At 35.7% G+C, this 15,542-nt stretch overlaps 3 protein-coding genes across 3 annotated transcripts in view; 2 read left to right on the forward strand and 1 right to left on the reverse strand.

The window, feature by feature from the left end:
- LOC311085768 (uncharacterized protein) overlaps positions 1-10,926 on the forward strand; it is a 51,621-nt gene extending 40,695 nt beyond the window's left edge. The window contains exon 5 of the mRNA XM_084118396.1: positions 10,609-10,926. Within this exon, the coding sequence (XP_083974522.1) occupies positions 10,609-10,610 (2 nt within the window). The 3' untranslated portion in view covers positions 10,611-10,926. The remainder of the gene's footprint in view (positions 1-10,608) is intronic.
- Positions 1-15,542, reverse strand: part of LOC311085752 (uncharacterized protein) — a 333,708-nt gene that overhangs the window by 243,223 nt on the left and 74,943 nt on the right. The gene's annotated exons all lie outside the window — the stretch shown is intronic.
- The window catches only part of LOC311085740 (uncharacterized protein), a 294,139-nt gene that overhangs the window by 211,058 nt on the left and 67,539 nt on the right, over positions 1-15,542 (forward strand). The gene's annotated exons all lie outside the window — the stretch shown is intronic.

Consider the following 15,542-nt stretch of genomic DNA (forward strand, 5'->3'; position numbering starts at 1 on the left):
CATTTGTTGTTGAGTGTTTAATTTACCTGTGAGTTAATAAGACTTTAAATACTGTCAGCTGCATGTGGGCCACATAAGGGCCGTTAGATTTTAACAGAACTCAACCATACTGAAGTTGCATACCAGGCCCACATATGGGCCACATGAATTTGTAGTATTTGGCTCATGCTTGGTGGAGTTATGGCAGTCCTTTGGTTCAGTTCTGGCAAAGGAGATGTGGGCCATATCTGGGCCGGCAAACACAAACTAATCTGGGCCACAGCTCAGCTGTTTATCTGGCCCACATCTGTGCCAAAGGTAATTTGCTGACTGGGGAGGTCCAGCGGGGTTTTACGGAAGGGGCGGGACTTACCAGCTCTATACTACAGGGCCGTTGAATGCTTGAATCTGATTGGTTGACGAACGTTCTAAGGTGTGCATTATTTTCAGGGAAACGCACAGCTAAAGTAGTTCCAGGCAGGTCTTGACCGCATTGCAGTTCCATATCACTTCGCGTAGTTAACGGTAATAACGGAAAATAGAATACAATTCATAACAAGAAAAAACATTTAGCCGCATGCGCTTGATCTGCAATTTTCAGTGTCTAGCTTCACAATCAATGGAAACATGCAGTTTAATTTGAATAAATAAAGTATAAGGTCCTATCTATAATCAATAGAAAATTAAACTGAATATAGGCTAAATAAATGGATAGTCCTGCAGCACGGATTATTAGCCTATTGCAGATAATATAACAAATAAATAATTATTGATAGGCCTACTTTTAAAAGGGCTTTGTGTTTCATTTATTTGGCTAGTCTGTCATCTGTCAATAATAGAAAAAAAAAAGAATGAATTCGAATTAATTAAAAGGAATTGAATTAATAAATAAATAATAATATTGACGATTTGACGCACATGCTTTTCTGTCTCATTATTGCAACATCTCTCTCTCTAATAACTGCATTAAGCCGGGGTCACACTTTAAGGCCGGTTATGAATGTAATTTGATGACTGATCATGCCCAAGCGCGTGTTCAGCGCGTTCAGTCTGTGTTCAAAGTCGGTGTTTAAAATCTGCTGCAGTCGATGAAAACAGTCAGAGAATGTGTCAGCTAGTCGTGTGTCCCCAGCATTAGTCTGCTATCAGTGGCTCAAACCTCCGTTACTAACTCTAAAATTACGTTTTGGAATTAGCAACGGAGGCATTGGATTAGATGCGTAAGAAATGAGTCCTACATACAAGAGCGTTTTAATGACAAAAACTTTACAAACGTCTTGAAATACATAATCTGAACAATGTTTCGAGGTGTGGTAACTGTAGTATAAGCGGAATAATTGACTTCAGGCCGTTGAATTATTAGAAAAATAATGCACACCCGAGGTGAACGGCCACTCCGCTTCGCATCGTGACCGCATTACCACCTCGGGTGTGCATTATTTTTCTAATAATTCAACGGCCTGTCGTCAATTATTCCTTACATAAGACTCAAGTTTCAGTATTTGACCACTATTGTATTCTGAGAAACTTATAGCGACAGGTATTTCTTAATTTGTGTCAGGAGTTATGAAATGAAAAAATGAATCGATACCTTTAATCAGTGGTGTAGTGCAGGGTATATTCTTGTTCAGTCGGCATTGCGTATAGCCTACCCACTTCTAAATCCCCTCTGATGTGCGTGTGAAAACACCCAGTCAGGGTCGTACCCACCATTGAGGTCCCCGAGGTCCGGACCTAATTGTTTTTAGTTTAGCCTATATAATGAAAGTTTTGAAATAATTGCCTAATATTAACTCTAATTTGGTGCTGCAATGATTTGCCCATCGCGACGATAACCGACCTTCTCATCTGAGCTGCTTCAGCACTCAAACACCCGCTCGTCAATGTCAAAATGTTTGAGACCAATCAAAGCAAGCGGGATTTATGTTCACTCACAGAAGCGCGAGCCCAACGCGACGCTTCACGCTTGAGTTAACGATAATACAAGTAGCTAAACTGAACAGCTGTTTTTCGATCGAAGTTTTAAATGACCGACAGAAATAAACAGTTTGATCAAAGACAGTGGAAACTATAAGCTCAATTTAACAACACAAGCACCATATTAAATATATTGCCATTATTATTATAAATACAATGTATAAATGTATTTGTATAACGTTACCTCGAATGTATTTGAATATTTCCCCAGTATCAGCACTTAGACTTTTCACTGTTTGTATCACTCCGCTTGTCTGTGTTTGCGCAACTTGCATCATTAAGCCAGAAGGTGGCACACGTGACTGTCTTTATGAATGAGCAATTGAACCATTGATTAAATGAACATATTAGTCCAAAAACATTGATTAATTTAGGAAAGAAAAAGTAGCTGAAACTGATCTTTGATACTCATATAAATTGCTCATATGCCTCTGGTCTGGACTGCATTGGCGTTTGTTTGAAATGTAACATCTATGCAAAATAATCCTTGAACCATTTCCTATTTAAGGCCATTCCCGTTTCGAATATGTGATTGTGTATTGTCAACAATAAGCATAAACATTCTGCATTTCCATTTTGTAGTGTGGATCATTCATTGCGACATTTAAACTGATTCTCATGTTTAAAAATATCTGATAAAATACTTCATGCTACTGCCCACTGACATGCTTTTAAAGCTACTGTTGTCCATTTATTTTGGCCTTCAAAACACCTTAAAATGCACATGTCGAGATCAGGAAAATCTATATTTTCTCAAGGGGGCATGCCCCCGAACCCCCCTAGCAAAATAATTTTTGGGACCTCGGTTTTTATAAAACCCTGCGTATGGCCCTGCGCCCAGTAAAGACAGAGTTGCAGTGATCCCTTGAATAGTCGTCCAATTTTCATGTGGATGGACTAAGGAATAGTCACTCAAAATTCATAATTATTTAGTATTAATAAATAATTAAAAGCCAGTATTAATTACAAAAACTGCACCTCTTCTGTGGCTAATATTAATTTTATAATGATCCTTTTTCTGTGAAGTCAAGCAGCAAAAGTTAAGTGATAATGTGTAAATACTATACTGGCCCATTTTGGGGTGAACTTATTTGCAAGACTATCTTACATCACTGTTTATAACACAGAGCGTTCATCCTTTCCTGGGGCGCTTAAAAAAAATTTGAGGCATAAATTAAGAGTATACCCACTTCTCCAGGCACCACATCACTGCCTTTAATATGAATTATGCGCGTCAGCCGCTTTCATTCATAAAAAACTCCCGTGCTGTCGTCATAGAGACAGAGCGCAACGCGTCATAATCTGAAGACCACGCCCACCCAGGGGGAAAACAAACCAACGGTCTCATTGCGAGAGACTGCCTCCTTGTCATTTCTTGCTTCTAAGAAAAGACAGAATAATGCCTAAAAGCTGCTATGTGACAAGGTGTACAGCAAACAAGCTAAGAAACCCAGAAATAAGTTTTCATAAGCTGTCGATCCCAAAAAACGAGTGTTTAGGACATGAAAGTGGATACAGGCTGGAACGAATGGGTAAATTGTGGGATCCTGACACTCAGTATGCACTAAAAATACACTACGTGTGCAGTAAGTTAAACATTTGGTCACTGGTGAGTCAAATATCCAAATGTCAGCTTTATATATTATATTTCTGTAAGATAAATTATCCTGTGTTGCCGATTACGGTCTCCTCCAGCGGGCGTACGTTAGTTCTCAGAGTAATGAGACACTTGACGCTCTGTCTCAACTGCCTGTAGGCCTATCCACTTTTATGTCCTAACTCGTTTTTTGGGGTCGAGAGCTAATAAAAACTTATTTCTGGGTTTTTTAGCTTGTTTGCTGTACACCTTGTCACACAGCAGCTTTAAGGCATTTTTCTGTCTTTTGTTAGAAGCAATAAATGACAAGGAGGCAGCCTCTCGCAATGCAAAGTCAATGGGGACGGTTGGTTTGTTTTCCCCCTGGGTGTGGGCGTGGCCTAAATGCGCTCTGTCTCTATGACAGCGATACACAAAACAACGTCCTTCAGAATGTGCATATTTGGAGAAATACTGATAGATTCTCATAGATTTACGTCAGATTTCTATAGACAGGAATAATATTTATTGAATTTATACCCAAATGCGTCGATGTAATCATTATGAGCGGTTAGATACTCTGATACTGTGTTAGCTTGATTTATTTTCTCTTTCATATTGTTTGTTTTTTATGTCATTGTCACTAGTATCTTTTAACGCCAGAGGGCTCAGGGATAGTGTCAAAAGGAAAGCTCTTTTTTTGTTTGCTAAAAAACACAAGTCAGATTTTTGTTTTCTTCAGGGGTGTCATTCTAATAAAGATGATTACAAATGGTGGAAATCTCAGTGGGGTAGTGATATTTGGAGTTCACATGGCACTGAACGCTCTGCTGGAGTAAGCACTTTGAGAAATACGTTTAATGGGGATATATTAGGTTCAGATTCAGATAGTTTGGGCCACTTTCATTTATTAGTGATTTCACTTAACCAACAAACAATAATTCTGGGAAATATATAGGCCTATGGGTACAATACTTCTCAGGATAATAAATGTTTCTATGATAAGTTAGATAAGAAACTCACACATTGGTCGAATAAATTCCCTAATGCTTTTTTCATACTAGGAGGGGACTTTAATGTATCTTTAAATAATTATTTGGATAGATATCCGCCAAAGGGAACTGCGTGTATTAGCCCTGCATTGTTAGGATTAATAAATAAGTTTGAATTGGTGGACATTTGGAGAGAAAGATACCCTAACAATGTGGAGTTTACCTGGGCCAACAAAAGTGGGTCTAGTCAATCTCGAATTGATTATTGGCTCATATCAAAATGTATGTCCAATTTTGATTTAAATGCTGGCATTCAATATACCCCTTTGACCGACCATAAAACTATCTTTATTAATACCCCTTTAACGGCAGATTATGCACCAGGCCATAGCAAAGCCTCTTTGTGGAAACTGAACAGTTCACTCTTAGAATTACGAGATGTAAATAAAATTAAAGAATTAATTGCTCAATATTGGAAAGCAGCCACAATTCAAAATTCTTTTTGTACCAACTGGGAGCTTCTAAAATTTGAAATTGGAGTTTACTTAAGAAACATTGGAGCAGTCTTAGCTAAAAAGAGAAGAGTTCTTGAGGACAGCCTGATTATGAAATTATCTCAAACCCGTAACTTTAGTTGTCTGTCTATGGAGGAGAAATCTGAACTTGCAGATCTGCAAACTAAATTAGATGATTTATATTTATCGAAGGCTAGGGGTGCTTATATAAGATCCAGGAAAAGATGGCTTGAAGAAGGTGAACTCAATTCGGCATATTTCTTTAAGCTTGAAAAACGAAATTTTACCCTTTCAACAATTGAGAAATTATGTGTTGATGGCAAAATTATAAAAGATCCAAGGGATATAGCCAATTTCAGTGCCAATTTTTATAAAAATCTGTATAGTTCAAAATGTACAGAGCAGATGTCGAATTTGTTTCTGGACTCAGTTAATAATGTTAAAGCTATTTCTGAAAATGATAGAATGTGTTGTGATGGAATTTTAACTCATGAGGAAGTACAAAGTGCAATCAAGAGCTTGAAAAACAATAAATCCCCAGGATGTGATGGACTCACAGCTGAGCTGTACAAATTATTTGCTAATGAACTTTCTCCTTTTTTAACAAATGTTTTTAAAGAGAGTATTGATAAAGAAGCTCTACCTCCTACGTTAACGCAGGGTATCATCACACTAATTCCTAAACCAAAGAAAGATCTTACCAATTTGGACAATTGGCGGCCCATCACACTCCTTAACAACGATTATAAAATTTTTGCCATAATATTTGCTAAAAGAATTAAAGATTGTTTGGATAGCGTTATAGATGAGACTCAGTCTGGATTTATGAGAGACCGACACATAATGAATAACATTAGATTAATTTTAGACTTATTTGATTATAAAAACTTGGTGGAACATAAGTTTTATTCTTTTCCTGGATTTTTATAAAGCTTTCGACTCAGTAGAGCATCATTTTATTTTTAAGTCGGTACAAAAGTTTGGATTTGGTGAGTATTTTTGTAAGGCTGTAAGAACCCTTTATTATAATTGTAATAGTTCAATCAAATTAAAATACGGTACTTCTCCTAGATTTTACTTGTCACGTGGTATTAGACAAGGATGTCCAATATCCCCTTATCTGTTTTTACTAGTTTCCCAGATATTTGCATCTTATGTTTCTAATAGTGGTCTTCGTGGTATCTCCATTGCTGACAAACAGATACTCATCAGTCAGTTGGCTGATGATACCACTCTTTTTTTGCATGATGCTAGTCAAGTTCCGTTAGCACTAGAATATATTCAGCAATTCTCCAAAGCATCAGGCTTAGTCTTGAACCTTTCGAAATGTGAACTCATGTCCATCAAAGAGTGTAATTTGTCACAAATTTGTAATATTCAAATTAGAGATCAGGTATCATATTTAGGTATTATTATAACAAAAAATTAACTAGAAAGATGCTCTGTAAATTTTAATCCACTAATTGAGAGTACACAGAAAAAACTTTATATATGGCTCCAGCGAGATCTGTCATTAAAGGGAAGAATTTTACTAGCCAAAGCTGAGGGCTTGTCACGCTTAACATACGCTGCTCTTTCTTTGAGTGTTGACACCGCCATTCTTAAAAAAATTGATACCATGCTCCTCAACTTTGTTTGGAAGAATAAAACTCATTTTGTCAGAAAATCTGTACTTATGAACACTATTGAGAAGGGGGGGTTAAACTTTCTAGACTTTACTACTTTAAACCAGACCTTTAAAATAAACTGGATAAAAAACTTTATTAATAAGCCCGCATCTATCTGGAATTTGATCCCTAATGTTATTTTTTTCCAAACTAGGGGGTTTAAAATTCTTATTAACCTGTAATTATAGCATAATGAAAATCCCTGTCAAATTATCCCTTTTTCATAGGCAAATGTTATTAGCTTGGTCCCTCATCTTTAAACACAATTTTACTCCTCACTCTTATATAATTTGGAATAATAAGGACCTACTGTATAAACATAAATCTCTTTTCTTTGATAATTGGGTTAGTAATGGAATTATTTTTGTATCTCAACTTTTCAATCAATATGGTTCAATTTGCAATTATTCTGAGTTCTTGGTAAAGCATGGAATTCCTGTTACTCCAAAAGAGTTTGCAATCGTGGCTGATGCAGTGCCACAAGGAGTTATCATGCTTTATAAAGGATTTTCTTTTTCATCTCTTTGTCGCTCAGTGGATCTGTGTAAGACATTTGTTGGTAAACAATGCCTTTCTTCTTCTAAATCCAAAAACAATAAGAAAATTCGAGTCTTGTTTCAGGAGGAGTTGGTTTCTGTGCCATATGTAATTTCTTATTGGAATGGTTTTGTAAGTGATATTCCATGGAAAAAAGTTTGGACATTACCTCACAAATACCTGATAACTAACAAAATGAGAGAAATTACCTTTAAATTAATTAATAGGTTTTACCCAGATAAGTGCTCTCTCAAAAGACTTAAGAATGACATTGATACCCTCTGTTCTTTCTGTTCAGAGAAACCTGAGACTACTTTACATTTATTTTGGAACTGCTCTTTCACAGTGACATTTTGGTGTGACATTTGTGATTTTATCAAATGTTATGTGAATCCTAACTTTGAATTAACATATAGAAATGTAATTTTTGGTTTTCATGAATGTGAAAAGAAAAGTGATAATTATTTTATAAACCTTATTTTTCTGTTAGCTAAATTTCACATTCACAAATGTAAATTTTCTAAATGTAATGCTCTTTTTTTGAGATTTAAACATGAAATGAAAATTTACTTAGAGTCTATTGAGTTCTCTAAAAACTTGAAAGCTATAAGAACAGTGGCTGTGTTTAAGGACTTGGCACTTAATCTGGACTGAAAGACTGAAGGAACTTAATCTGGACTGAAAGACTGAAGGAACTTAATCTGGACTGAGGGTCTCTGGAGTATGGTTGTAATGTAATGACAATGGCTGTTGTTAATGTTTTTGTGTTTGTTTTTTTTTCTTTCTTTTTTTCCCCCTCTTTTTCCTGTTATCTTCTACAAGCATTTAATAAAAAATAAAAATAAAAAAAAGAGATCGCTGTATCATGCAGATTAAGATGTTTTGAAGACAATAAACATGATTGCAATAATATTTGAGTTACCTGTGTTTTTCAAGCCATGCCAGGTATTCCATAATAATAGATGATATCTATAATGTAATGCTAATCTATATAGACTAATCATTGTGCAGAATACTATCAAATAGTATATTTTCTGTCTGATTTTTTTTATCTGATGCCAAATTAGATCACAGAAGATTATTTAAAACATTTATTTGCGTTTTAAAGTACGTTTGGAGCACAAACATGGTTTTAATCCCATAAATTGTCATGTATTGATGGTGTGCTAAGCTAACATGCTAGCTAGCTCTAGGTGCTTCTATCTTGAAAAACATTTAACTAAATACAGAGTTTTAGACTTATCATCTTCATATTTTAAATATAATATGGTCAGACATGTGGCTTTAGCTGTAGTGCATTTCTAGATTGCTACAGTGTCAACTTCAATTTTATTTTCATGAAGATGTTTCATAAAAATAAATTTCTAATAACTTTACAAAACTTTGAAGCTATTTATAACTATTTTTTTCATTATTACAATAATTAATTCTACATTTACAATAAACTGCCAGGTGTCAGCTTTCAAATGAGATCATACTTGTGCTTTTAGTACAAAGGGTTCATGAACCGTATCTGTTTCAGTTTGGGTATGTCATTTCTGGGGATTTTTCAAAAGTGGGGTTGCAGCTTAACAGGTTAAAAGACTGTAATATGAAATTTTTGTAAGATCCCCCACCCCTACTCTAACTGTTGTTTTTACATTCATTCTGATGTCTTTTAAATGTTCATTTAGCTTAAGACACTCTGCAAAAACACTTAGGCGTTGCGCCTGTGCATTCACATTTTTCTGCTTAGAATGTCTGATCGCTATTTGTGAACAGCATCAAAAGTTAAAATTTCTCTCTACATGCAAGAATGTTACATACATTGCCCTTAAAGCTAGGGTAGAATTTTTTTTCCAGAAACTGGTTGAAAGTGTGTTCCTATCTTGGTATATTAAAATACAGGTGCTGGTCATAAAATTAGAATATCATCAAAAAGTTGATTTATTTCAGTAATTCCGTTAAAAATGTGAAACTTGTATATTATATAGACTCATTACATGCAAAGTGAGATATCTCAAGCCTTTATTTGTTATAATTTTGATGATTATGGCTTACAGCTTGTGAAAACCACAAAATCAAAATCTCAGAAAATTAGAACATGAAATCACACAGTAATTACACAGTAATCCCATGGTCATTGAACCAGGTTTTGGTTCTTTTGGCAGTGTGGGCCGGTGCAAATCCTGCTGGAAAATGAAGTCAGCATCTCCATAAAGCTTGTCTGCTGAAGGAAGCATGAAGTGCTCTGAAAATGTCCTGGTAGACGGCTGCGTTGAGTGGACAGCACAGTGGACCAACACCAGCCGATGGCATGGCTCCCCAAACCAACACAGACTGTGGAAACTTCACACTGGACTTCAGGCATCTTGGATTGTGTGCCTCTCCATTCTTCCTCCAGACTCTGGGACCTTGGTTTCCAAATGAGATGCAAAATTTGCTCTCATCAGAAAAGAGGACTTTGGTCCACTGTGCTTTATTAAATCCAGAGTCAACGCAGCCGTCTACCAGGACATTTGCAGAGCACTTCATGCTTCCTTCATTTTCCAGCAGGATTTGCACCTGCCCACACTGCCAAAAGAACCAAAACCTGGTTCAATGACCATGGGATTACTGTGTGATTTCATGTAATATTCTAATTTTCTGGGATTTTGATTTTGTGGTTTTCATAAGCTGTAAGTCATAATAATCAAAATTATAACAAATAAAGGCTTGAGATATCTCACTTTGCATGTAATGAGTCTATATAATATACAAGTTTCACTTTTTTAACGGAATTACTGAAATAAATCAACTTTTTGATGATATTCTAATTTTATGACCAGCACCTGTATGTATATGGGATGTCCTACCTGTTTGTCAATATATATACATTTGCATACCTCTACGCAACTTGTTTGCAAAAACATGTCATCAGCGTGTTCATTGTGCAGAGAAAGTGAGAATAGATGCCAAACATCAGCAGTTCCTCTTGAACCAACAAGTGAAAAAGGTTTTATTTAAAAAAAAAAAACTTATGACATTATATTATTGCAAAATGTTTTTTTTTTTTTTTTTTTTTTTTACTTTTTTCATTATTCACATTCATTATTATTGTTATGTCTCACCAGTGAATAAGACATGAGATAATCTAAAAGCGTTGCACTTTCCTCCACCAACTCTGTCTCTCCTCCTGGCTCTTTGCAGAGGAGGCATGGCTTTGGAGACACTCTGAAGGGAGGGTGGGATCGTATGCTTTCAAAGCTAGCTTGCTATTGCTAGCTTCTGTGAAATTTCCTACCCTAGCTTTAAGACTGTTTGCAATATTTATTGTTTTAATGCTTACTGTAGTGCATCGTATCCTATATTCCCCATATATTTTCATTTTCTAATATTTCTTACAGAGAGTGTCCAGAGGACTTCAAAGGAGACGGAGGCAAACATTGGAGCGGTTGTCGCCTTATGTTTAAAATATGCCCCAGACAGGGTGGGCGGAGGTGGCAGGAAAAAACATTTGTATGATTTTAGAATAAGGATAATGTTAAATATAAATGGTTATTGTTGAAATCCTTATGTTAAAATAATGTAAATAAAGTAAAATAAAAGGTTATTTTATAATCCATTTAATTTCTTTGTCATTTATCTAATAAACAACATTTGTGGATTCCAGTTTCACTAAGATTTTTAAGTTGCTATTTAATAAATACTTTTGGGTTGTCTCGCATTGGATCTTGACCTCTGTTTGATCTTGTTACATGAAGTTTCTTTGTATGTTGATTTTTATTTTACAACAAAAACCTGGCTTTGCTAAAAGTTCAATGTCATGCCAACAAAATAACCATATATTTCTTTAAGTTGGAATTTGACAGCTGATGTTGTGTTTTGAATGATATCTGGCCCAACATGTGAGTTTGATGTCTAGCTTAACATTGGGGTCTGACGTCAAACTGATTTCCATTTTCAACCAAAATGCAACGTCCAACATTGGAGGTTTACCCAACATCGAGTTGACGTCATAACCCAACGTCAGACTGACGTTTACTTTCAATGTTGGACAGACGTTGCATTTTGGTTGAAAATGAAAATCGGGTTGACGTCATAACCCAACGTCAGTCTGACGTCAGTATCCAACGTAGGAAAGATGTTGCATTTTGGTTGAAAATGAAAATCTGGTTGACGTCATAACCCAACGTCAGTCTGCCTATTAACCCAACCATTCTGCCTATTTTCATTTTCATTTAAAAAAATCTTAAACATAATGGCCACACAAATGTGGTTCAGGCAACGCAATTATCTTCACTGCATATTTATAACAACACGAAATAAAGCACAACCCTGACTCTTTTTGTTTTCATTTTAAAAATATGATAAATAAAAAACATTATAATATTGATAATAAAGCAAACTAAGTCAGCTCTCTACGCTACAACGTTAAAGTTATATAGACTAAATAAAGCTATGAAACTTCACTTTGCCCTCAGCTTAACATTTTGCCAGGGAACAAATTATAGATTGAGACAAATAAAATAAATACATCGTCCATTAGATATACACAAGACGATTTATATCTCATGTTAAACCACTAGACTTGAGACATCCAAGCCAGCAGCAAACGTCAGTAGCACTAGCCGAGGAAAGGCTGTTCTCGGCGGGGTACATGAGCGCCGAGCGTCCGATTGCCTGGTTCTCACAACTCCGAAAACGTCAGATCAAATTTTCAAATAGGCGCTATCTTTATAAATAAACCAAAGATTTGAGCTTTAAACAACTACATTCTCGCCTGAAATACTCATAAAACTACATTTCGTGACACAATTACAGCAGTATTTTTTAATTACGCGGGGTTTCTCCTCTGCTATTGACGCTTGCTGGTTGGTATGAGATGCATTCTGGGATACCTGGCTGTCTCAAGTCCGCACAAGTCACCTCTTGATGCATCCTCGGTAAAAGGGGCGGATCAAGAACACATCCGGGTATTTGAACTGGACTTGGCTAGATGTGAACTTTGAATTGCAACAGTACTTGGGCAGCGACTGATGATGTTTCACAAGTACACAAGAACACAAGTACAGACAAGAACGCATATTGAGAAACGGCCGAAGAAAAAGAAGAAGAAGAAGACATTCTTTCATATTTCTGACTCCAGCGGGTCTGCACTATGATAAAGTCTGTGAATGTGATAACTTGCGGTTTTTCTTTCTTTGCAAATCATCAATTGATTCATTAGAACGTCACATCAAAATCACAAAGTTTTAAAATCTCTCGGTTTAGTGGGGTTAGGTGGGTGAAAACACAACGAGGATTATTTATTCATTGCCATTGAAATCAGATTTTGGATCTGGAATCTACAACAGTATGAAGACCACTTTAAATCCCATTTTGTTTTTATTACTACTGTGCAGTAAGTGTGACTGTACGTTATGTTAATTTCAGTTTTTACTTTGACCCAGCAGAAATATTTTGAATGTTTCAATGACGGATTTATAAAGTTATTTATAGGGTCTCATGAGGACTATAAAGGGTGGCAACCAGGCCTGGACTGATAATCTGAATAGGGGGCTTTCCAAAAAATCGGCAGCTGGCAGCAGGAAATATCTGCCACTGGCAGCTGACAGTACCTGTCAAATTCAGACGTCAGCTGCCGCTAATAATCGGAAGTCGGAGGTGGATGCCGCTTTTAGACAGGCAAATAAGTTATTATATGAATATAAAATTTAGTAGTTATTTCATATTATTTGATTAAAAAAGGTTTATCAAATATAAATCAAGTAACGAAAATCATAGAGACAATAAAAAAAACGAAAAACATTAAGCTACACTACAAATTATGAATTTGTACATTTATAAACATAATTTATGAATGAGTGTACATGTTTGTTAAATAATGAAATCTATACATACAGAAATAAATGCCTATGCAATCATATTGTGTTTATTAAATATATATTCTTTATACATATTAAATATGCAACACTTTCACTTAAATAATGAAAGTATTGTCTAAAAGAAGAAAAAGAACTGTCTCTCATCAATTACCTTTATTTAAAATCATATTTTGCTATCATTTAAGTTCAGCTTTACATTTGTAGTACTACTTTAATGCATTCTTGTCTTTGTTTAATGAAGCAGCTGTAACTTTTGAATTAGGCTTTGTATTTGTTGTTCTGATATCAGAATGATCGATAACAGTCCTGAACTAGATGGTAAAGTTCGTAGACAAACTTTAAATTGGCTTGAAAAAGCCTAGCCAGAAAGTTTTAAACAGTTTAAAAAATGTTCTAGCATGGTTTAACATGATTTACCATGTTTCTAGTATGGTTATCACCGGCGCCACCATTGACCATTGGTTGCTGTCGCTTGACTTCCAGTTACATGCGATGGGTTACTGCGTTGTACGATACTGATTGGCTGCCACGAAATGGCAGGTCCCTCCTAATATGGCAGGGCTTCCTGCTGTCAACGGCAGCTACTTCCTGCTGCCAGCTGCCGATTTTTTCGCTGAACCCTACTGGTAATCTGTCATACCGGGCAAATGCCAGGTGGGCCGACATGCTTTTTGGACCAATAGGCCTACATCTCAGAATTTCTTCTTTTTTTTTTTTCTTTTTTTTTTTGGCCTAATGGCCCATAAAACTCGGTGGACTCGTACATCGGTGGCCCATTCGTTTTGTATTGCTTAATTGGCGACGCTGGGTTAGCGCCAGTGTAATGCATTGGTCAAAAAAAGCATTCGTTTTTTTTTCTGACAGACCGGCCCATGAAACGCATAGATCAGCGGCCCATTTGTTCTTTTCTTTATTGACACTGGGCTGGCCCAATCACATCTTTAAACACCTCCCCCTCTGGGCTTTGAGCGAGCGAGTAGTGTCATTGTGTAGCGCGAAAAATAGATACAGGCCCTTCAAGCAGACGCTGTAAAATGTGTCAAATTAAGATACAGGCCCTTCAAGCAGACGCTGTAAAATGTGTCAAATTATGTTTTATGATCATATGTCGTGGGCCAGTGTGGGTCAAAATGGTAGGGCCGATTTTTTTGTCCCAGTCCAGCCCTGGTGGCAACAACAAATCAAACATTCATGCATAGCTTTTGTGGATTTCTGACCTGTCATACAATCTTGCGACCCCCCCCCCCCCCCCCAATAAAAATAAAAATATATATATATTTTCATCTCATCACATTGTTTAGAGAAAAAAACTAAAATAATAATTAAAAAAAAAATTTTTTTTTAATTATATTTTATTCATATGTTATGCTATACTATGCCATCTGTAGTGAACCCCAGGACTCAGTTGTTTAAAAAAAAAATTGACATGAAAGGATATGTATAGGCAAAAACAATGGGATTTTTTTTTATCAATCACCAATACATTTTTGGGTTTCAGGATTTATTTTAACTAAAATTTGTATAAAGATGATTCTCAACTATGTTATGAAAGATTTAACGGAATGAATTGATACACCATTTTTCTTTATGCAATATGTGGGTAAAATGGCCATAAATGAATATTCTCATTCAATGAAATGCATACACTGTATCTAATTTGCACATTAATGTGTTTTTGGAGCAAAATAATATCTAATATTTAATAGGAATATTGATGTATAATTTATTTCCATATTCACTTGTTGTGTCTCACAAAATGCCTGATAAACATGATTTAAGTCCTGGTGTCCTCTACAGTGGACACGTATGAAATCAATGTCCTGTTCTGTAACAGAAAGTCATTTTTTGATTTGAAACCCCATAATGTTTTCCTGAGATGTTGGTTTAAATACAATTTGAAAGTAGTCTGATTTAAATTATAATTACAATATGTTATATTTCCATAAGAGTGCTACATTTGATCACTAAATTAATGTCAGGCATTTTTACAGACCAAGAAGAAGTTGTTTTCATGGTGAAACCTCCAAACATTTGGTGTCTCTGAAAAGTCCTGAATGTGCTCTTTACAGGACACCCATGATGTGACATGTGTGACATGTATGATGTCAGAGAAATTCACTAAAATATAATGTCCACTACAGTGCACTAAAGTCTATTCCTGGGTCCCAGGAGAATATACATTAGTTTTCTCGATTATGTTAACAATTGCGTTACCACAAAGTAATCATGTATAACGTTAACAAATAATTTTCACAATTGTTCTATAAAAAGCTTAGTTTTACTGTGGGTAACACAAATTACTGTAAACAATATCGTACTCTTATTTCTTCAGTGCATATGTGAAGGTACCCAGCATGCAATGCAGCATGAATAGTTGTGCTGTAGAGTACCTTATTTTACTGGTTGGTTTTATTTAATTTTGTATAAAAGCTGAATGAATAAATGTAAATGTA

Source organism: Abramis brama, assembly GCF_963993115.1.
Source record: "Abramis brama genome assembly, chromosome: 6".
Classification (NCBI taxonomy): Eukaryota; Metazoa; Chordata; class Actinopteri; order Cypriniformes; family Leuciscidae; genus Abramis; species Abramis brama.